The 22,656-nt window shown below is 47.8% G+C and overlaps 1 protein-coding gene across 3 annotated transcripts in view; it reads left to right on the top strand.

Moving 5' to 3' along the window:
• noc4l (nucleolar complex associated 4 homolog) overlaps positions 1-22,656 on the top strand; it is a 55,529-nt gene that overhangs the window by 13,043 nt on the left and 19,830 nt on the right. For all 3 annotated transcript variants that reach the window (XM_070888125.1, XM_070888126.1, XM_070888124.1), the window contains exons 3-7: positions 5,398-5,504; positions 7,007-7,114; positions 17,196-17,345; positions 18,022-18,124; positions 21,786-21,820. In XM_070888125.1, coding sequence (XP_070744226.1) covers positions 5,398-5,504; positions 7,007-7,114; positions 17,196-17,345; positions 18,022-18,124; positions 21,786-21,820 — 503 coding nt within the window. The remainder of the gene's footprint in view (positions 1-5,397; positions 5,505-7,006; positions 7,115-17,195; positions 17,346-18,021; positions 18,125-21,785; positions 21,821-22,656) is intronic.

Below are 22,656 nucleotides of genomic sequence, written 5' to 3'. Positions count from 1 at the left end.
CAATCTCTCCTCATACGACAGTCCTGTCATCCCAGGAATCAGTCTGGTGAACCTTCGCTGCACTCCCTCTATGGCAAGTATATCCTTTCTTGGGTAAGGAGACCAAAACTGCACACACTACTCCAGGTGCGGTCTCACCAAGGCTCTGTATAACTGTAGTAAGACATCCTTGCTCCTGTACTCAAATCCTCTTGCAATGAAGGCCAACATACGGGACAGAGAGTGGAGAGCACCAGTTCCCACTGTCACAGGACAGAGAGTGGAGAGCACCAGTTCCCACTGTCACAGGACAGAGAGTGGAGAGCACCAGTTCCCACTGTCACAGGACAGAGAGTGGAGAGCACCAGTTCCCACTGTCACAGGACAGAGAGTGGAGAGCACCAGTTCCCACTGTCACAGGAGAGAGAGTGGAGAGCACCAGTTCCCACTGTCACAGGAGAGAGAGTGGAGAGCACCAGTTCCCACTGTCACAGGAGAGAGAGTGGAGAGCACCAGTTCCCACTGTCACAGGAGAGAGAGTGGAGAGCACCAGTTCCCACTGTCACAGGAGAGAGAGTGGAGAGCACCAGTTCCCACTGTCACAGGAGAGAGAGTGGAGAGCACCAGTTCCCACTGTCACAGGAGAGAGAGTGGAGAGCACCAGTTCCCACTGTCACAGGAGAGAGAGTGGAGAGCACCAGTTCCCACTGTCACAGGAGAGAGAGTGGAGAGCACCAGTTCCCACTGTCACAGGAGAGAGAGTGGAGAGCACCAGTTCCCACTGTCACAGGAGAGAGAGTGGAGAGCACCAGTTCCCACTGTCACAGGACAGAGAGTGGAGAGCACCAGTTCCCACTGTCACAGGAGAGAGAGTGGAGAGCACCAGTTCCCACTGTCACAGGACAGAGAGTGGAGAGCACCAGTTCCCACTGTCATAGGACAGAGTGGAGAGCACCAGTTCCCACTGTCACAGGAGAGAGAGTGGAGAGCACCAGTTCCCACTGTCACAGGACAGAGAGTGGAGAGCACCAGTTCCCACTGTCACAGGGCAGAGAGTGGAGAGCACCAGTTCCCACTGTCACAGGATAGAGAGTGGAGAGCACCAGTTCCCACTGTCACAGGAGAGAGAGTGGAGAGCACCAGTTCCCACTGTCACAGGAGAGAGAGTGGAGAGCACCAGTTCCCACTGTCACAGGAGAGAGAGTGGAGAGCACCAGTTCCCACTGTCACAGGAGAGAGAGTGGAGAGCACCAGTTCCCACTGTCACAGGAGAGAGAGTGGAGAGCACCAGTTCCCACTGTCACAGGAGAGAGAGTGGAGAGCACCAGTTCCCACTGTCACAGGAGAGAGAGTGGAGAGCACCAGTTCCCACTGTCACAGGAGAGAGAGTGGAGAGCACCAGTTCCCACTGTCACAGGAGAGAGAGTGGAGAGCACCAGTTCCCACTGTCACAGGACAGAGAGTGGAGAGCACCAGTTCCCACTGTCACAGGACAGAGAGTGGAGAGCACCAGTTCCCACTGTCACAGGACAGAGTGGAGAGCACCAGTTCCCACTGTCACAGGACAGAGAGTGGAGAGCACCAGTTCCCACTGTCACAGGACAGAGAGTGGAGAGCACCAGTTCCCACTGTCACAGGACAGAGAGTGGAGAGCACCAGTTCCCACTGTCACAGGACAGAGAGTGGAGAGCACCAGTTCCCACTGTCACAGGACAGAGAGTGGAGAGCACCAGTTCCCACTGTCACAGGACAGAGAGTGGAGAGCACCAGTTCCCACTGTCACAGGACAGAGAGTGGAGAGCACCAGTTCCCACTGTCACAGGACAGAGAGTGGAGAGCACCAGTTCCCACTGTCACAGGACAGAGAGTGGAGAGCACCAGTTCCCACTGTCACAGGACAGAGAGTGGAGAGCACCAGTTCCCACTGTCACAGGACAGAGAGTGGAGAGCACCAGTTCCCACTGTCGCAGGAGCATCCTGTTGTGCCCCGGTAACTGCCCCCAAAGGAAGTGGAGTGTGGGAAATTGCACTCCGCTTCCATTGAGGGGGGGGGTAAGGCCAATTCTGCGGCGGGAGCAGGACTTCCACGCTGGGGGCTAAAATTCCCTGCCCCAGAAGGTTACCGCCTCCAAGATGGGAGCCTGTGCGGGGAGGCAGAGGGAAGTTGAGGGGAGACGGGGGCGGGGGATGGAGGGGAGAGTGTTGGAGGTGGGGGGCGGAGAAACCCAGGGCGGGGGACAGGAGGGGCCACATTGCAGCGGAGGTCTGGGGGGGGGGGGGCGAAGTGTGTTGGAGGGGCGGGCCTGGGGGCTCTGTGCCTCGGTGCGGGGAGTGTTCAGAGTGGGGTGGACGGGTTGACTGCGCAGATGGCGGTTGGTGGATGTGGTGTGGTTGGTGTCGCGGGGGCCTGGCTCCGGGGTGGCCGGGGCTGGGGGCTCGACATCCGGGGGTGTTCGGCATTTGGGAAGGATTCTGACGGGACGGGGCGGGTTGGGTGCGGGGGGAGAGTTCCCGGTGTTGGGTGGATCCGGAGCCGGGGTGGGGCGGGGGGCGGGGCATGCTCTTGGGATGGGGGGGGGGGTGGGCTGTTTGGGGTTGGGATTGGGAGAGACTTCTTCACTCGGGGAGTTGTTGGCCTGTGGGGTTCCCTGCCGCCGAGAGTTGTTGATGCCAGTTCATTGGATGTGTTCGGGAGGGAGTTGGATGTGGTCCTTGCGGTCGGGGGGTCGGGTGTGGGGGGGGTGCTGGGGTGTGTGATCAGCCATGAGCTTGTTGAATGGTGGTGCAGGCTCGAAGGGTCGAATGGCCTACTCCTGCACCTATTTTCTATGTTTCTATACCATTTGCCTTCCTAACTGCTTGCTGCACCTGCACGTTTGCTTTCAATGACTAGTGTACAAGGACACCCAGGTCCCTCTGTCCATCGACACTTCCCAAGCCATCACCATTTAAATAATACTTTGTCTTTATGTTTTTCCTACCAAAGTGGATAACTTCACATTTATCCACGTTATACTGCATCTGCCATGTGTTTGCCCACTCACTCAACCTATCTAAATCACCTTGCAGCATCTTTGCATCCTCCTCACAACTCACAATCCCACCTAGTTTTGTGTCATCAACTTAGAAATGCTACATTTGGTTCCCTTATCCAAATCATGTATATATATTGTGAATAGCTGAGGCCCAAGCACTGAACCCTGTGGTACCCCACGAGTCACTGCCCGCCACCCCGAAAAAGACCCGTTTATTCCTACTCTCTTTTTCCTGTCAGTTAACCAATTTTCAATCCATGCCAGTACATTACCCCCAATCCTCTGTGCTTTAATTTTACACACTAACCTCTTATGTGGGACTTTATCAAAAGCCTTCTGAAAATCCAAATACACCACATCAGCTGGCTCTCCCTTATCTATTATATCAGTTACATCCTCAAAAAATCTCCAGTAGGTTTGTCAAACATGATTTTCCTTTCATAAATCCATGTTGACTTTGTCTAATTCCGTTGATATTATTAAGTGTGCCATTATCACATCCTTTATAATAGACTCTAGCATTTTCCCTACTACTGATGTCAGGCTAACCGGTCTGTAGTTCCCTGTGTTCTCTCCCTCCTTTTTTAAATAGTGGGATTACGTTTGCCACTCTCCAATCTGCAGGAACTGTTCCATAATCTATCGAATTTTGGAAGATGACAACCAATGCATCCACTATTTCCATGGCTACCTCTTTTAGTACTCTGGGATGTAGATCATCAGGGGATTTATCGGCCTTCAGTCCCATTAGTTTCTCCAGCACTATTTTCTTATTAATAATCATTTCCTTTGATTCCTCTTGCTCACTAGATCCTTGGTTCCCTAGCATTTCTGGGATGTTATTTGTGTCCTCTTCCGTGAAGACAGAACCGAAGTATTTAATTGTTCTGCCATTTCCTTGTTCCCCAATATAAATTCTCCCGTTTCTGTCTGTAAAGGACCTACATTTGTCTTCACTAACCTTTTTCTTTTTACGTACTTGTAGAAACTTTTGCAGTCGTTTTTTATGTTCTTTGCAAGTTTACTCTCGTACTCTATTTTTCCCCTCTTAATCAATCTCTTGGTCCTTTTTTGCTGAATTCTAAACTGCTCCCAATCCTCAGGCTTGCTACTTTTTCTGGCAACTTTGTATAACTCCTCTTTGGATCTGATACTATCCTTAATTTATTTTGTTAGCCATGTTTGGGTCACTTTTCCTTTTGTGTTTTTACGCCAGAAAGGAATGTATAACTGTTGCAATTCATGCATTCGTTCCTTAAATGTTAGCCATTGCCTATCCATCGTCATGCCTTTTAATGAATCTTCCCAATCTATCATAGCCAATTCATTGCTCATACCTTCGTAGTTTCCTTTGTTTAGATTTAGGACCCTAGTTTCAGATTGAATAAAGAATTCAATCATGTTATGGTCACTCTTCCCTAAAGCACACCGCACAACAAGACTGTTAATTAACCCCATCTCATTACACAATACCCAATCTAGGATAGCCTGTTCCCTAGTAGGCTCCTCAACATACTGGTCCAAAAAACCATCTCGTACACACGCCAGGAATAATCTTCCACAGTATTATTACTAATTTGGTTTGGCCAGATATTATCTATATGTAGATTAATGTCACCTACGATTACTGTCGTATCCTTGTTACATGCATCTCTAATTTCCTGTTTGATGCTGTCCCCTACACTACCACTACTATTTGGAGGCCTATAGACAACTCCCACCAATGTTTTCTGCCCCTTGGTGCTCCTTAGCTCCACCCAGACTGATTCTGCATCATACTTGCATTTGAGGCAGGTTCAGAGAAGGTTCACTAGGTTGATTCTGGAGCTGAGGGGGTTGACTTATGAGGAAAGGTTGGGTCTATACACATTGGAGTTCAGAAGAATGAGAGGTGATCTTATCGAACATACAAGATAATGAGGGGGCTCGACAAGGTGGATGCAGAGAGGATATTTCCACTCATAGGGGAAACTAAAACTAGGGGACATAGTCTTAGAATAAGGGGCTGCCCATTTAAACTGAGATGAGGAGAAATTTCTTCTCTCTGAGGGTTGTAAATCTGTGGAATTCTCTGCCCCAGAGAGCTGTGGAAGCTGGGTCATTGAATATATTTAAGGTGGAGATAGTCAGATTTTTGAGCGATAAGGGAATAAAGGGTTATGGGGAGCGGGCAGGGAAGTGGAGCTGAGTCCATGATCAGATCGGCCATGATCTTATTGAATGGCGGAGCAGGCTTGAGGGGGCAGGTGGCCGACCCCTGCTCCTATTTCTTACGTTCTTATGGGACGTCCTAAGGTTGTGAAAGACGTGTACGTTCTTTCTGGGTTACTGTAGGTGTTACAAGAAACCCACAGAACTAACACCTCTGTTCATCTCATTTCAGCTGACTACAGCGCAGAGAAGAAGTACAAGATCTGGATGAGGCATCGTTATAGCAATTGCATCGAGCAGCTGCTAAATCTGATGACGCACGCGTCTGATCAGGTGCAGGTGAGTTTCCCGGTGACGCGGGCATGCGAGATTGACTTTATTGTTCGTTTCTGAGATGTGGGCATCGCTGGAAAGGCCGGCATTTATTGCCCATCGCTAATTGCCCCTCGAGAAGGTGGTGGTGAGCCGCCTTCTTGAACCGCTGCAGTCCATCTGTAGCGGTTTTACAATTGAATGGCTCGCTTGGCCATGTTAGAGTCAACCACATTGCTGTGGGTCTGGAGTCACATATAGGCCAGACCGGGTAAGGGTGGCAGATTTCCTTTCCTGAAGGACATTAGTGAACCAGATTGGGGTTTTTACAACAATCCGGTATTTCCATGGTCACCATTACTGATTCTAGCTTTTTATTCCTGATTTATTTAATTAAATTCCCCAGCTGCCATGGTAGGATATGAACTCCCGTTTCCAGATCATTGGTCCCAGCCTCTGGAATACGAGTAAAGTAACATAGCCACTGTGCTACCATTCCATCTTTCAGATGAAATGTTAAACCCAGACCCTGCTACCCTCTCGGGTGGATGCAAAGGATCCCATGACAGTATTTGGAAGAAGAGCAGGGGAGTTATCTCTGAGGTCCTGGGGCCAATATTTATCTCTCAATCAACATATTAAAAATAGATTATCTGTTTGTGGGAGCTTGCTGTGCGCATATTGGCTGCCACATTTCCTGCATTACAACAGCAACTACACTTCAAAAGTACTTCATTGGCTGTAAAGCGCTTTGAGATGCCCAGTGGTTGTGAAAGGCGCTATATAAATGCAAATCTTTCTTCTCTAGTAGGATATTAGAAATAACTTAACAGGAGATACTGAAAACTGGTAGGAACGTGACTAGTATCATTCTTTCATAGAGAGTGTCATGGGTTCATCTTTCATGTGGTGATTCTATGCTGTGCACTGCACATCAATAGTGCATTATTTTAAAGGATTTACATGGGAGGATATAATTGTGCTTGCATAACTGGCATCATACCTACCACAGGGAGTGGTTTCGGCGAATGGCATGAATGCATTTAAGGGGAAGCTACATTAGCGCATGAGGGAAAAAGGAATAGAGGGATATGTTTATAGGGTGATATGACGAGGGGTGGGAGGAGGCTGGTGTGGAGCATAAACACCGGCACGGACCTGTTGGGCCCAATGACCTGTTTCTCTGCTGTACATTCGATATAATTATTGCTTTGATTTTAGTATCTGCTGCTCTTAAAGTTTGGTGGCTAGCCATCCCTCCGCTGGGTCAGAAGGCCGTGGGTTCCAGCTCCACTCCAGGTTGGAGTAGATGATCGAGCCTGAGGGGGTACACCAAATCTTATTTAAGGACTGCTATTGTGGGTATTGAGAAGGAAATTTGTACTCTCTGACCCCACAAAGATTGCGCATGAACGGAGGGGGATTATTCCAAACTCTGTCCCCGATTTTACTGAGTTTAGGTTTTTGCTGGGAGTTTGAGTTGCTCCCCGTGGTGATAACCTGTCACCTCCAGATTCCTTTCCCTGCAGGAAGCGGCTCTCTGCACCCTGATGAAATTTGTTCAGACGGAAGGAAAGTGGCCGCTTGTCAAGTACGAGGAGGACACGCATTACGTCTTCCCCTGGGAGCTGTTCAGGGTGAGTTGTGATTCCATTGTATTCCTCGACAGACTTCAGAGGTCAAGGTACAGGGGGGAGGGGGGTTCGCTTGATGAGCACATGTGCGGGGCGTGACTTTAGTTTAGAAGACCGAGAGGTAATCTTACTGAAACATTCAAGATTCTAAGGGGGCTTGTCAAGGTAGAGGCAGAGAGGATGTTTCCCCTCATGGAAGAATCTAGAACTAGGGGGCATAGTTTCAGAATAAGGGGCCGCCCATTTAAAACTGAGATGAAGAGGGAATTTCTTCTCTGAGGGTCGTGAGTCTTTGGAATTCTCTACCCTAGAGAGCTGTGGAGGCTGGGTCATTGAATGTATTTAAGGCGGAGATAGACAGATTTTTGAGCGATAAGGAAGTAAAGGGTTATGGGGAGCGGGCAGGGAAGTGGAGCTGAGTCCATGATCAGATCAGCCATGATTGTATTGAATGGCGGAGCAGGCTCGAGGGGCCGAATGGCCGACTCCTGCTCCTATTTCTAATGTTCTAATTAATCTTCTGCAACAATCAGCAATGCACAGGAATTGCAGCAATAACAGTGTGTCTCTGTGCGCTCCTGTATAATATACTTCCGCTTAGCGTGCGTCAGTATAAGCCTCGATTCGAATATCACCTGCAAATTCCCGCGTTCTATTATTTTTAAAGAGATACAAAAAGGAAGGACAGATTCAATTGTAATTAGTCTGACGATCTGTTAAAATCACTCAACTTTTAATTGACCAGAGCAAAGCAAAAGAAATCGACCGATCGGTTAGTTCAGGAATAGTGCGTTATCCAAACTCGTACCAAGTCCCGCTCACCCATCATCCCCTGTGCTCGCTGACCCTACATTGGCTCCCAGTCCGGCAACGCCTCCATTTTAAAATTCTCACCTCGTGTTCAAACCCTTCCATGGCCTCGCCCCCTCCCTATCTCTGTAATCTCCAGCCCTACAACCCCCTGAGATCTCTGCATTCCTCTAATTCTGGCCTCTTGCTCATCCCTGAGTCTAATCACTCAACCATCAATCAACCGTGCCTTCAGCTGCAAAGGTCTAAACTCTGGAGTTCCCTCCCTAAACCTCTCCAGCTCTCTCTACTCCTTTAAATCGTTCCCTAACTTGTACCTCTTTGACCCAGCTTTTGGTCACCGGTCCTAATAGCTCCTTATGTGGCTCGGTGTCAAGTTTTGTTTGATAACGTTCCTGTCAATCATCCTGGGATGCTTTACTATATTAAAGGCGCTATATAAATACAAGTTGTCGTGGATTTCAAAGTGGGGTCCCTGGATAGTAAGGGGTCTACGTGCTACAATGATGCTGTAAGCGGTTTTGATACTAGCCCAATTGCTAGACGGACGGTTCGAATCGCCCCGCCTTACGAAAGTTCTAGACCCGGGAATTATTATCCAGAGTGTAAATGAAATGAGTCACGGACAGGAATGCTTCGGCGAAACATCGTGTTTATTTTATTTGGTCCAACATATACTGGCTAAAAACATGCACCACTAAACAAAATCACTGTCTCGTGGAGAATAAAATCCAGGTTACAAACAGTATACGTACAGTACAGAAATGAGACCTAGTAACATGCAGTAATTCCCTGGTGGATTCTAACTCCACCCCTACCAATGAATTGCCCAGTCGAAGCTTCCTCCCCAGAATAGCCCTGAAAAGCTTCACTTCTGAGAAAACCCTGAGCCCTTACACCTCGCCCACCTCGCCTGGGAGATCTGGTTACTGGCTTGGGACACTCGCGACCATGCTCACCACCACACGCAGCCGGTCTCGATCGCTCTCCGCCTGCGGAACTGCGGCTTCCTCCTTGGTGGCGCGAGAGGGAGAAGCAGCAGCTCTCTCTCTTCCTTTCTTACTTACTTTCTTCTCATACATTGTTTTTGTGGAGCGAGAGGGAGAGAGAGCTCTCTCTAGATACAAGCTGCAAGCTGCCAGCTACAAGCTTCACTAAAAAGAGCCTGTTTTTAGGGGAGTCGTGCTGCCCCCGACTTTCCTGCCAATCTTTAAAATCCTTTTGTTTCTAAGCACGGGTACTTAGTCAGTGATGGGCCATCCAACCCATGTGTATTGGACTGATGGCCCTTAGTCTGGGCATGTCTCTCAGTCTTTGTGTTATGAAAGACCTGGCTCCTCTTTGGCTGGCCAGGCTAGTGGGTTTATTGTTCTGTTCTTCTTCTGAGATGGAGGTGAGAGGTGCCTTTGCATGTTAAAATGGTAAAAATCATTACAGCAAAATTCTAAAGGGGCAAAGTGTGTTAAAAAGACAAGCCTGAAGGCTCTGTGCCTCAATGCGAGGAGTATTCGTAATAAGGTGGACGAATTAACTGCACAGGCAGCAATTAATGAACATGATATAATTGGCATCACAGAGACATGGCTCCAGGGTGACCAAGACTGGGAACTCAACATCCAGAGGTATTCAACATTCAGGAAGGATAGACAGAAAGGAAAAGGAGGTGGGGTAGCATTGATGGTTAAAGACGAAATTAATGCAATAGTAAGGAGGGACATTAGCCTGGATGATGTGGAATCTGTATGGGTAGAGCTGCGGAATACCAAAGGGCAGAAAACACTAATGAGAGTTGTGTACAGACCACCAAACAGTAGTAGTGAGGCTGGGGACAGCATCATTCAAGAAATTATGGATGCGTGCATTAAAGGTACAGTAGTTATCATGGGCGACTTTAATCTACATATAGATTGGGCTAACCAAACTGGTAGCAATACGGTGGAGGAGGATTTTCTTGGAGTGTATTCGGGATTGTTTTCTCGACCAATATGTCGAGGAACCAACTAGAGAGCTGGCCATCCTAGACTGGGTGATGTGTAATGAGAAAGGACTAATTAGCAATCTTGTTGTGCGAGGCCCTTTGGGGAAGAGTGACCAAAATATGGTAGAATTCTTTATTAAGATGGAGAGTGACAGTTAATTCAGAGACTAGGGTCCTGAACTTAAGGAAAGGTAACTTCGATGGTATGAGACGTGAATTGGCTAGAATAGACTGGCAAATGATACTTAAAGGGTTGACGGTGGATAGGCAATGGCAAACATTTAAAGATCACATGGATGAACTTCAACAATTGTACATCCCTGTCTGGAGTAAAAATAAAACGGGGAATGTGGCTCAACCGTGGCTAACAAGGGAAATTAAGGATAGTGTTAAATCCAAGGAAGAGGCATATAAATTGGCCAGAAAAAGAAAACCTGAGGACTGGGTGAAATTTAGAATTCAGCAGAGGAGGACAAAGGGTTTAATTAAGAGGGGGAAAAAATAGTGTATGGGCAGAAGCTTGCCGGGAACATAAAATTCTGACGGGTTTAGACAGGTTAGATGCAGAAAGAATGTTCCCAATGTTGGGGAAGTCCAGAACCAGGGGTCACAGTCTGAGGATAAGGGGTAAGCCATTTAGGACCGAGATGAGGAGAAACTTCTTCACCCAGAGAGTGGTGAACCTGTGGAATTCTCTACCACAGAAAGTAGTTGAGGCCAATTCACTAAATATATTCAAAAGGGAGTTAGATGAAGTCCTTACTACTCGGGGGATCAAGGGTTATGGCGAGAAAGCAGGAAGGGGGTACTGAAGTTTCATGTTCAGCCATGAACTCATTGAATGGCGGTGCAGGCTAGAAGGGCTGAATGGCCTGCTCCTGCACCTATTTTCTATGTTTTCTATGTTTCTATGACTGCAAAAGCTTCTATAAATATGTGAAGAGAAAAAGATTAGTGAAGACAAACGTAGGTCCCTTGCAGTCAGATTCAGGTGAATTTATAATGGGGAACAAAGAAATGGCAGACCAGTTGAACAAATACTTTGGTTCTGTCTTTACGAAGGAAGACACAAATAACCTTCCGGAAATACTAGGGGACCGAGGGTCTAGTGAGAAGGAGGAACTGAAGGAAATCCTTATTAGGTGGGAAATTGTGTTAGGGAAATTGATGGGATTGAAGGCCGATAAATCCCCAGGGCCTAATAGTCTGCATCCCAGAGTACTTAAGGAAGTGGCCCTAGAAATAGTGGATGAATTGCTGATCATTTTCCAACAGTCTATCGACTCTGGATCAGTCCCTATGAACTGGAGGGTAGCTAATGTAACGCCACTTTTTTAAAAAGGAGGGAGAGAGAAAACGGGTAATTATAGACTGGTTAGCCTGACATCAGTAGTGGGGAAAATGTTGGAATCAATTATTAAAGATGAATTAGCAGCACATTTGGAAAGTAGTGACAGGATCGGTCCAAGTCAGCATGGATTTATGAAAGGGAAATCATGCTTGACGAATCTTCTGGAATTTTTTGAGGATGTAACTAGCAGAGTGGACAAGGGAGAACCAGTGGATGTGGTGTATTTGGACTTTCAAAAGGCTTTTGACAAGGTTCCACACGAGATTGGTGTGCAAAATTAAAGCGCATGGTATTGGGGGTAATGCACTGATGTGGATAGAGAACTGGTTGGCAGACAGGAAGCAGAGAGCCGGGATAAACGGGTCCTTTTCAGAATGGCAGGCAGTGACTAGTGGGGTGCCGCAGGGCTCAGTGCTGGGACCCCAGCTCTTTACAGTATACATTAATGATTTAGATGAAGGAATTGAGTGTAATATCTCCAAGTTTGCAGATGACACTAAGCTGGGTGGCGGTGTGATGTGTTAGGAGGATACTAAGAGGCTGCAGGGTGAGTTGGACAGGTTAGGTGAGTGGGCAAATGCATGGCAGATGCAGTATGATGTGTATAAATGTGAGGTTATCCACTTTGGGGGAAAAAACACGAAGGCAGAATATTATCAGATTAGGAAAAGGAGAGGCGCAACGAGACCTGGGTGTCATGGTACATCAGTCATTTAAAGTTGGCATGCAGGTATAGCAGGCGATGAAGAAGGCAAATGGTATGTTGCCCTTCATAGCTAGGGGATTTGCGTATAGGAGCAAGGATGTCTTACTGCAGTTGTACAGGGACTTGGTGAGGCCTCACCTGGAATATTGTGTTCAGTTTTGGTCTCCTAATCTGAGGAAGGACGTTCTTGCTATTGAGGGAGTGCAGCGAAGGTTAACCAGACTGATTCCCGGGATGGCAGGACTGACTTATGAGGAGAGACTGGATCGACTGGGCCTGTATTCACTGGAGTTTAGAAGGATGAGAGGGGATCTCATAGAAACATATACAATTCTGACGGGACTGGACAGGTTAGATGCAGGAAGAATAGATAAAAAACGAATTTAGGGAGCTAGGAGTTGAATTAAAAAGTAGGACCTCAAAAGTAGTAATCTCAGGATTGCTACCAGTGCTAGTCAGAGTAGGAATCGCAGGATAGCTCAGATGAATACGTGGTTTGAGGAGTGGTGCAGGAGGGAGGGATTCAAATTTCCTGGGGCATTGGAACCGGTTCTGGGGGAGGTGGGACCAGTACAAACCGGACGGTCTGCCCCTGGACAGGACCGGAACCAATGTCCTAGGAGGAATGTTTGCTAGTGCTGTTGGGGAGGAGTTAAACTAATATGGCAGGGGGATGGGAACCTATGCAGGGAGACAGAGGGAAATAAAATGGAGGCAGAAGCAAAAGATAGAAAGGAGAATAGTAAAAGTGGAGGGCAGAGAAACCCAAGACAAAAAACAAAAAGGGCCACATTATAGCAAAATTCTAAAGGGGCAAAGTGTGTTAAAAAGACAAGTCTGAAGGCTCTGTGCCTCAATGCGAGGAGTATTCACAATAAGGTGGACGAATTAACTGTGCAGACAGCAGTTAATGGATATGATATAATTGGCATCACGGAGACATGGCTCCAGGGTGACCAAGGCTGGGAACTCAACATCCAGAGGTATTCAACATTTAGGAAGGGTAGGCAGAAAGGAAAAGGAGGCGGGGTGGCATTGCTAGTTAAAGAGGAAATTAATGCAATAGTAAGGAGGGACATTAGCTTGGATGATGTGGAATCTGTATGGGTAGAGCTGCGGAATTCCAAAGGGCAGAAAACGCTAGTGGGAGTTGTGTACAGACCACCAAACAGTAGTAGTGAGGTTGGGGACAGCATCAAACTGTGTACAATAAAGGTACAGCAGTTATCATGGACGACTTTAATCTACATATTGATTGTGCTAACCAAACTGGTAGCAATGCGGTGGAGGAGGTTTCTTGGAGTGTATTAGGGATGGTTTTCTAGACCAATATGTCGAGGAACCAACTAGGGAGCTGGCCATCCTAGACTGGGTGATGTGTAATGAGAAGGGACTAATTAGCAATCTTGTTGTGCGAGGCCCTTTGGGGAAGAGTGACCAAAATATGGTAGAATTCTTTATTAAGATGGAGAGTGACACAGTTAATTCAGAAACTAGGGTCCTGAACTTGGGGAAAGGTAACTTCGATGGTGTGAAACGTAAATTGGCTCGAATAGACTGGCGAGTAATACTTAAAGGGTTGACAGTGGATAAGCAATGGCACACATTTAAAGATCACATGGATGAACTTTAACAATTGTACATCCCTGTCTGGAGTAAAAATAAAACGGGGAAGGTGGCTCAACCATGGCTAACAAGGGAAATTAAGGATAGTGTTAAAGCCAAGGAAGAGGCATATAATTTGGCTAGAAAAAGCAACAAACCTGAGGACTGGGAGAAATTTAGAATTCAACAGAGGAAGACTAAGGGTTTAATTAAGAGGGGGAAAATAGAGTACGAGAGGAAGCTTGCAGGGAACATAAAAACTGACTGCAAAAGCTTCTATAAATATGTGAAGAGAAAAAGATTAATGAAGACAAACGTAGGTCCCTTGCAGTCGGATTCAGGTGAATTTATAATGGGGAACAAAGAAATGGCAGACCAATTGAACAAATACTTCGGTTCTGTCTTCACGAAGGAAGACACAAAACCTTCCAATTGTACTAGGGGACAGTAGGTCTAGTGAGGAGGAGGAACTGAAGGATATCCTTACTAGGCGGGAAGTTGTGTTAGGGAAATTGATGGGAATGAAGGCTGATAAATCCCCGGGGCCTGATAGTCTGCATCCCAGAGTACTTAAGGAAGTGGCCCTAGAAATAGTGGATGCATTGGTGATCATTTTCCAACAGTCTATAGACTCTGGATCAGTGCCTATGGTCTGGAGGGTAGCTAATGTAGCACCACTTTTTAAAAAAGGAGGGAGAGAGAAAACGGATAATTATAGACCAGTTAACCTGACATCAGTAGTGGGGAAAATGTTGGAATAATCATTAAGGATGAAATAGCAGCGCATTTGGAAAGCAGTGACAGGATCGGTTCAAGTCAGCATGGAGTTATGAAAGGGAAATCATGCTTGACGAATCTTCTGGAATTTTTTGAGGATGTAACTAGCAGAGTGGACAAGGGAGAACCAGTGGATGTGGTGTATTTGGACTTTCAAAAGGCTTTTGACAAGGTCCCGCACAAGAGATTGACGTGGATAGAGAACTGGTTGGCAGACAGGAAGCAGAGAGTCGGGATAAAGGGGTCCTTTTCAGAATGGCAGGCAGTGACTAGTGGAGTGCTGCAGGGCTCAATGCTGGGACCCCAGCTCTTTACAATATACATTAACGATTTAGATGAAGGAATTGAGTGTAATATCTCCAAGTTTGTGGATGACACTAAACTGGGTGATGGTGTGAGCTGTGAGGAGGACGCTAAGAGGCTGCAGGGTGATGGACAGGTTAGGTGAGTGGGCAAATACATGGCAGATGCAGTATAATGTGGATAAATGTGAGGTTATCCATTTTGGGGGCAAAAACACAAAGGCAGAATATTATCTGGATGGCGGCAGATTAGGAAAAGGGGAGGTGCAACGAGACCTGGGTGTCATGGTTCATCAGTCACTGAAAGTTGGCATGCAAGTACAGCAGGCGGTGAAGAAGGCAAATGGTATGTTGGCTTTCATAGGGTTAAGGTTAGGAGCAGGGAGGTCTTACTGCAGTTGTACAGGGCCTTGGTGAGGCCTCACCTGGAATATTGTGTTCAGTTTCAGTCTCCTAATCTGAGGAAGGATGTTCTTGCTATTGAGGGAGTGCAGCGAAGGTTCACCAGACTGATTCCCGGAATGGCAGGACTTATATATGAGGAGAGACTGGATCAACTGGGCCTTTATTCACTGGAGTTTAGAAGGATGAGAGGGGATCTCATAGAAACATATAAGATTCTGAGGTGACTGGACAGGTTAGATGCAGGAAGAATGTTCCCGATGTTGGGAAGTCCAGAACCAGGGGACATAGTCTTAGGATAAGGGGTCGGCCATTTAGGACTGAGATGAGGAGAAACCTCTTCGCCCAGAGAGTTGTTAACCTGTGGAATTCCCTGCCGCCGTGAGTTGTTGATGCCGGTTCATTGGATATATTCAAGAGGGAGTTAGATATGACCCTTTTGGCTAAAGGGATCAAGGGGTATGCAGAGAAAGCAGGAAAGGTGTACTGAGGGAATGATGAGCTATGATCGTATTGAATGGTGGTGCAGGCTCGAGGGGCCGAATGGCCTACTGCACCTATTTTCTATGTTTCTGTGTCCCAGAGAGTATTTACAGGGGTCCCCAGGAGTGTGTCAGTATGTTTAGGGGGTTCCCGGAAGTGTGTCAGTATTTACAAGGGGTTCCCGGGAGTGTGTCAGTATTTACAGGGGGTTCCCAGGAGTGTGTCAGTATTTACAGGGGGTCCCCGGGAGTGTGTCAGTATGTTTAGGGGGTTTCCGGGAGTGTGTCAGTATTTACAGAGGGTACCCAGGAGTGTGCAAGAATTTGTTAGGAAATTGATAACCCCCTGTTTTAAAAAAATTCTCTGTTGCACAGTAGATTGAAGGATAGAAATGAAATCCAGTTAACAGTGTTATTCGTTGAGATGTGTTGTGGATGGCTTCAGTGGTTGGGTTGTGATGGGTGTGGACTGAGGTTGACGGGTGGACCAGATTTAACTGTGCAGTCGGGTCATGTTTGCTCATTTCTGCATAGGGCGTGACCTAAATTTAAGTGTGGAGAGTGAATTGAGGTTGGAGAGTGAATTGAGGTTAGAGAGACAATGAATTGCTTTCCCTCGGTGGGATGGTGTGCTCATTGAGCCACCTTTATGCACGTACATGATGTATGTGAGTCAAATTGTTTACGATGAGGAGTTATGAGATTGAAAGCCACCAATAGCAACGTCCTTCTGGGTGATGGAGGCCGCGTGTTTGGGAGGTGCTGCCGAAGAAGCCTTGACAATGCAGCCTGTACACACTTACTGCCCATTTCTCCCACTCTCCCCTCAACGTTGATGGCATATTTGACCCTGAAATGAGCTTTCGACTACCATATTCGCAGCGTAACTAAGACCGCCTATTTCCACCTCTGTAACATCGCCCGTCTCCGCCCTTGCCTCAGCTCATCCGCTGCTGAAGCCCTCATCCATGCCTTTGTTACCTCTAGACTTGACTATTGCAACGCACTCCTGGCTGGCCTCCCACATTCTATCCTACGTCAACAAGAGGTGATCCAAAACTCGGCTGCCCGTGTCCTAACTCGCACTAAGTCCTGCTCGCCCATCACCCCCTGTGCTCGCTGACCTACATTGACTCCTCTATTTCAAAATTCTCATCCTTGTTTTCAAATCCCTTCATGGCCTCGCCGCTCCCTATCTCTGTAACCTCCTCCAGCCCCACATCCCCCTGAGATGTCTACGCTCCTCTAATTCTGCCCTCTTGAGCATTTCTGATTATAATTGCTCAACCATTGGTGGCCGTGCCTTCTGTTGCCTGGGCCCCAAGCTCTGGAACTCCCTCCCTAAACCTCTCCCCCTCTCTTTCCTACTTCAATGCGCTCCTTAAAACCGACCTCTTTGACCCAGTCTCCGCTAATTTTAACTTATGCAGCTCATGTCAAATTTTTTATCTCATAATACTCCTGTGAAGCGCCTTGGGAAGTTTCACTACATTAAAGGCGCTATATAAATACAGGTTGTTATGAAACACCTTTGGACATCTCCCTGTTGCAGGCATTATGTAAATGAAGAGTCTAGTTGGTCGGGGTAGCTCGCGGAGGAATTGTTTCAAACCGCTTTGTCCAACTTCAGTTTTTCGCCTGTCTCTCTCTAAGTGTCCATTTCCCTTTCAGTCGCTTGTGGAACAGTTGCTTCAGGTTGAAAGCGATTCCTCGTCACTGCTCGCTCGGTTTGAGGAGTATTTGGAATATGAGGATGTCCGTTACTACACGATGGCCTCTGCTGCTGAAAATATACCGAGAGTGATTCAGACCGCTAAAGGGGTAACCTTCCACTCTTTGGGCTGGATTTTAAGTTTTTCTGTTTACGGGTGCGAAAATGGAGGCAGGGCGGGATAGTTACCGGCCGGGAATAGTGTGCGCTTTGGTAAGGAAGTTTGGGCATCTGGGCCGTGCGTCGGGAACGCAGCGTGAAGGGAGGCATTGTACACCTCTCGAGGAACAAGGATGGGAAACTCGCGAACTAGAGTGCCGGGCCGCGTGTGGGAGAAGGAAACCTTAAAAAAAAACACACACACATTCCCAAACCATTGCCCACAGCACCACAACACAAATCGCTCTTAAAAAAAAAAGTGGAAGACCAATCTGCGGAGTACTTTACCTCTCTCTGTGCCGCCGGCTATGCCGAATCACTCTGATTTTGTGGGTCATTGCAGGCGCACTTCCGGGCGGATGGGTCGGGCAAAGTACTGCCGGGGTCGCTGTGAGAGGCGTTGCACACCCGGCGTGGCCCTTCCCGCTGGTGCTGCTCAGCACCGCAGCAAAACCAGGCCGGAGGATCGCGACGGGGCGCAGGAGAACGCACCGCTGGCTTTCACACCGCTCCGGGACGAAACCCGCAGCGCAAAGGGCCGGAAAATCCAGCCCTTCGTGTTTTGCTTTGTCCGGAATCTGCATGCGCCCCATTATACTTTAATCATTTCTCTCTCTCTCTGTGTAGGTCTTTCTTCCTGTTTATCATCAAAATGTGTTTACGCTATTGTCCTCGATTCACATGCCAGCGGAAGAGAGTGAACTTAAGAATTTCCTCGTGAAGCAGAAAGGTAAGTATTATTGAATGGCGAGCCCGGGTTACGGCAGGAAATAATTTGGATAGAGAAAAGTTTATACACTTCAAAGGTCTGTGGATGTTGGTTCAATTGATATGTTCAGGACCAAGATTGACAGATGTTTTGTTGGGTAAGGTTATCGAGGGATATGGAACAAAGGCGGGTAAATGGAATTACGGTACAGATCGGCCAGGATCTAATTGAATGGCGGAACAGGCTCGAGGGGCAGAATGGCCTCCTCTTGTTCCTACAATCAAAATTAGCAGGTAAAGCCAAGTGCCCAAATACAGTAAGAAGGGCTGGAGACGGGTTGGTCATTCAGCCCATCAAGACTGTTTCTCCATGGGAGCTTTAACTTTTTCATCCCAATTCCCAGCCCTTTCCCCATATCGCTTAATCCCCAAGTTAATATCTATCCCATATTTAAACACCTCAGTTGACTTTGTATTTATGGTCTTCTGGAGCAGTGGGTTCCACAACCCTTACTACATATGGAATATTTCACTGGATTTGCTTATGATGTCTCTTGTCTCTGGACTCCTACTAATCATCCCTAATCTGTCTTTTCAATTCTCTTCATTATTTTAAAAGAAATAACTTGAATTTCTATAGTGCCTTTCACGACCTCAGGACATCCCATAATGCTTTGCAGTCAATGAAGTACCATTTGAAGTGTAGTCACTGTTGTAGAGAAACCAGAGGCCTGTGTAATGTATTTGCTTCATGGCTTCTTTGCTGAAGAGTTCATAGCAACACATTGCTATTAAGAATTAGTCAGTTTATTAACAATGGTTTAAACAATCACACAACACATTACCAGTTCATCCACCAGGCTCACATCTCATCGTGGATGACCTAGACCCAACTGACTGGGGTTTTATTGAGTCTTGTGAACATCACATGACTAGCTAAGCCACTCACAATGCAACAGCTCTACAACTATTTTAATAAAACTATAAAGCCGAATGCCCACTTATTAAAGGGGCACGAGAACTGCCAAATTAACAGTAAAACTATTTGAACTTTAAATGATCAAATTAAAATTCTGTTCCTGCGGATGATGCTGCACTCTAGTCTCTCCGGCGCCCACCTCTCTCGGAAGGCCGCGAGCGTACCGGTGGACACCGCCTGCTCCATCTCCAGGGACACCCTGGCGCGAACGTAGCCGCAAAAGAGAGGCAGGCAGTCGGGCCGAACGATCCCCTCGACCGCCCGCTGCCTCGACCTATTAGTGAGCAACTTGGCCAGGCTCAGGAGCAGTCCTATGAGGAGCAACAGCTCTACAACTATTTTTGATGTAATCAGAAAATCAAGTGCCCCCTGATTAAAGGGGGGAGGCACACTCCAAAACACTTTTCAAGTACCCTCTTGTTTTTTTTTTGTTTTGTTTTTCTAAGGGCAATGAAACACAAATTATGCAAGTGCCCCCTGGCTAAAAGGGGAGGCACTAAAACCGGCAAATTAAACAAATTAACATTCAGACATAAAATCAACTAAAAATTTGGTTGCCGGGGGTGATGATGCACTCCAGTCCCTCCGGCGCCCACCTCTCGCGGAAGGCCGCGAGCGTACCGGTGGACACCGCGTGCTCCATCTCCAGGGACACCCTGGCTCGGATGTAACTGCGGAAGAGAGGCAGGCAGTCGGGCTGAACGACCCCCTCGGCCGCCCGCTGCCTGGACCGGTTAATGGCCACCTTGGCCAGGCTCAGGAGCAGGCTACAAACCTGTGAGCATACTCACAGCTACATATGTTACAGTCTGAACTGATCATCCCTCAACCTACATAATGGCAGCTTGTTGTCTACAGCTTCATTCCGGGGTAATTCAGCCCAAGTTTGCTCAGTTTCCCCTCATACCTTTCTGTATTCTCCCTGAATAATAATCGTGTGTTCCAGTGCAAAATATGGGACGCTCACCATCTCTCTCTCTCTTTATTTTTGTGGGCCGACAGGGTGAGTCCCTTCAACTCTTTGTTCTGAGTTTGAATCTAGTCAAAGACAATGGTGTGAAAATCCGTCCCGCATTGGCTGTAGGGGACCAAGGGGTGTATGAAGATTGGGAAATGGCGGTTTATACTGAGGACCCCAAGCTGCCTTAACATCCTCTAATTTTCTCTCCATGTCCCCTGAACCCAGTGACTTATGGTAGGGCACTCTCTCCCCATAATTTCCTGAAGCCACTGACCTATGATGGGGTGCTCTCCAGTTCTCTGGAATTCAGCATTTGTATGAGAGGCTGAGCTTATCGGCACTTGTAAGTTGTGAGTGAATTGGTTAGACGTGACTTTCAAACAACCAGCGTTTCCTCTGCAAGGGTTAGCATCCTACTTCCAGTATACAATCAGTGCTCTGTTTGGGCATGGGGCAGCCCCACAGCATTGGAAGTATGAGGGTAGATTAGAGTCGCTTGGGATGTTTACCCTGGAAAGCAGGTGACTGACTGGGAGGGCTGTGGCTCAGTGGGCAGCACTCTCACCTGAGTCAGGAGGTTGTGGGTGCAAATCCCACTCCAGGGACTTGAGCACATAAATCCAGGCTGACACTCCAGTGCAGTACTGAGGGAATGCTGCACTGTCGGGGGGGCAGTACTGAGTGAGTGCTGCCCTGTCGGAGGGGCAGTACTGAGGGAATGCTGCACTGTCGGGGGGGCAGTACTGAGTGAGTGCTGCCCTGTCGGAGGGGCAGTACTGAGTGCTGCACTGTCAGAGGGGCAGTACTGAGGGAGCGCCGCACTGTCAGAGGGGCAGTACTGAGGGAGTGCTGCACTGTCGGAGGGGAAGTACTGAGGGAGTGCCACACTGTCGGAGATGTTGTCTCTCAGATGAGACGTTAAACGAGACCCTGTCTTCCCTCTCAGATGGACGTAAAAGATCCCATGGCACTATTTTGAAGAAGAGCAGGGGAGTTATCCCCAGTGTCCTGAATCAACATCACTAAAAAACAGATCATTTGGCCATTGTTACATTACTGTGTGTGGGAGCTTGCTGTGCGAAAATTGGCTACCGCATTTCCCACGTTACAACAGCGAATATACTCCAATAAAAAAAGTACTTCATTGGCTGTAAAGCGCTTTTGGACGTCATGAGGTTGCGAAAGGTGCTTATAGAAATGCACGTCTTTCTTTATTTCTACTCAAGATATTTAAGCTGTGAAGAAAAGATAAACGGGAGCATTGCTTCAAGCTAAACCAGAGTACCAGGGCAAGAGCAGGCAGAGAGGGATATCTTCAAAGTGACGAAGAGCAAATTGAAGACTGATGCCAGGAAGCAGCTCCTCACACAAAGAATAGTCAATGTGTGCAGCAGACTGCAGGGAGAGCGGTGGAGGCGGGAGCCTTATTCAGGAGCCTGTTGGAATGTGGGATTTGGGAGTCGGGAATTAAACTTTTCCTGTTTTGGTGGGATGGATGGGGTAAGATAGGCCGAATGGCCTTCCTCCTCTGCATTGACCATGTGCAAGTGAGGCGTATTCATGCCAGAGAAGATTTCTGCTCATCACCTAATTATACCTGGAGAAGGTGATGGCATCTGTTTAAAATAATGATCTTTGTTTTTTTTCTGCAATGACCAAAATTGAGAGTGTTGTGCTATAAAGTGCTTACAGTATTTTGATTCTTGGGGAAAGATATTACAACTGAAGCCTTTCTATTTGCAGGTAAACATGATGAATGGAAGGCAGCAAAACTGAAGGTACTGTTTGAATATCTGGCACACTGTCACTCACCCGGACATGGAGAGTCCAGAAACACTTCCCTTTCTGAGAGATAAAGGGAGAGGCGGCAGCAATGTTCCCTCTAGTTTTTTGGCGTGTGCATCCCCTTAATTGTCAGCCGTGGCTCAGTGGACAGCACTCTCGCCTCTGAGTCAGAAGGTTGTGGGTTCAAGTCCCACTCTAGGGACTTGAGTGCATAAATCTAGGCTGACATTCCCAGTGCAGTACTGAGGGAGTGCCGCACTGTCGGAGGGGCAGTACTGAGGGAGCACCGCACTGTCGGAGGGGCAGTACTGAGGGAGCACCGCACTGTCGGAGGGGCAGTACTGAGGGAGCACCGCGCTGTCGGAGGGGCAGTACTGAGGGAGTGCTGCACTGTCGGAGGGGCAACACTGAGGGAGTGCCGCACTTTCGGAAGGGCAGTACTGAGGGAGTGCTGCACTGTCGGAGGGGCAGTACTGAGGGAGTGCTGCACTGTCGGAGGGGCAGTACTGAGGGAGCACCGCACTGTCGGAGGGGCAGTACTGAGGGAGCACCGCACTGTCGGAGGGGCAATACTGAGGGAGCGCCGTACTGTCGGAGGGGCAGTTCTGAGGGAGCGCTGCACTGTCAGAGATGCCGTCTTTCAGATGAGACGCTAAACCTGTCTACACTCGCAGGTGGACGCAAAAGAGCCCACGGCACTATTTCGAAGAAGAGCAGGGGAGTTCTCCTGGTGTCCTGGGGCCAATATTTATCCCTCAATCAACGTAAGAAAAAACATTATCTGGTCATCATGTTTGTGGGAGCTTGCTGTGCCCATATTGGCTAACGC

The sequence above is a fragment of the Pristiophorus japonicus genome, chromosome 8, assembly GCF_044704955.1.
Source record: "Pristiophorus japonicus isolate sPriJap1 chromosome 8, sPriJap1.hap1, whole genome shotgun sequence".
In the NCBI taxonomy this organism is placed as follows: domain Eukaryota; kingdom Metazoa; phylum Chordata; class Chondrichthyes; family Pristiophoridae; genus Pristiophorus; species Pristiophorus japonicus.
The sequence above is the reverse complement of the archived record's forward strand: the minus strand, read 5'-3'. Positions and strand labels throughout refer to the sequence as shown.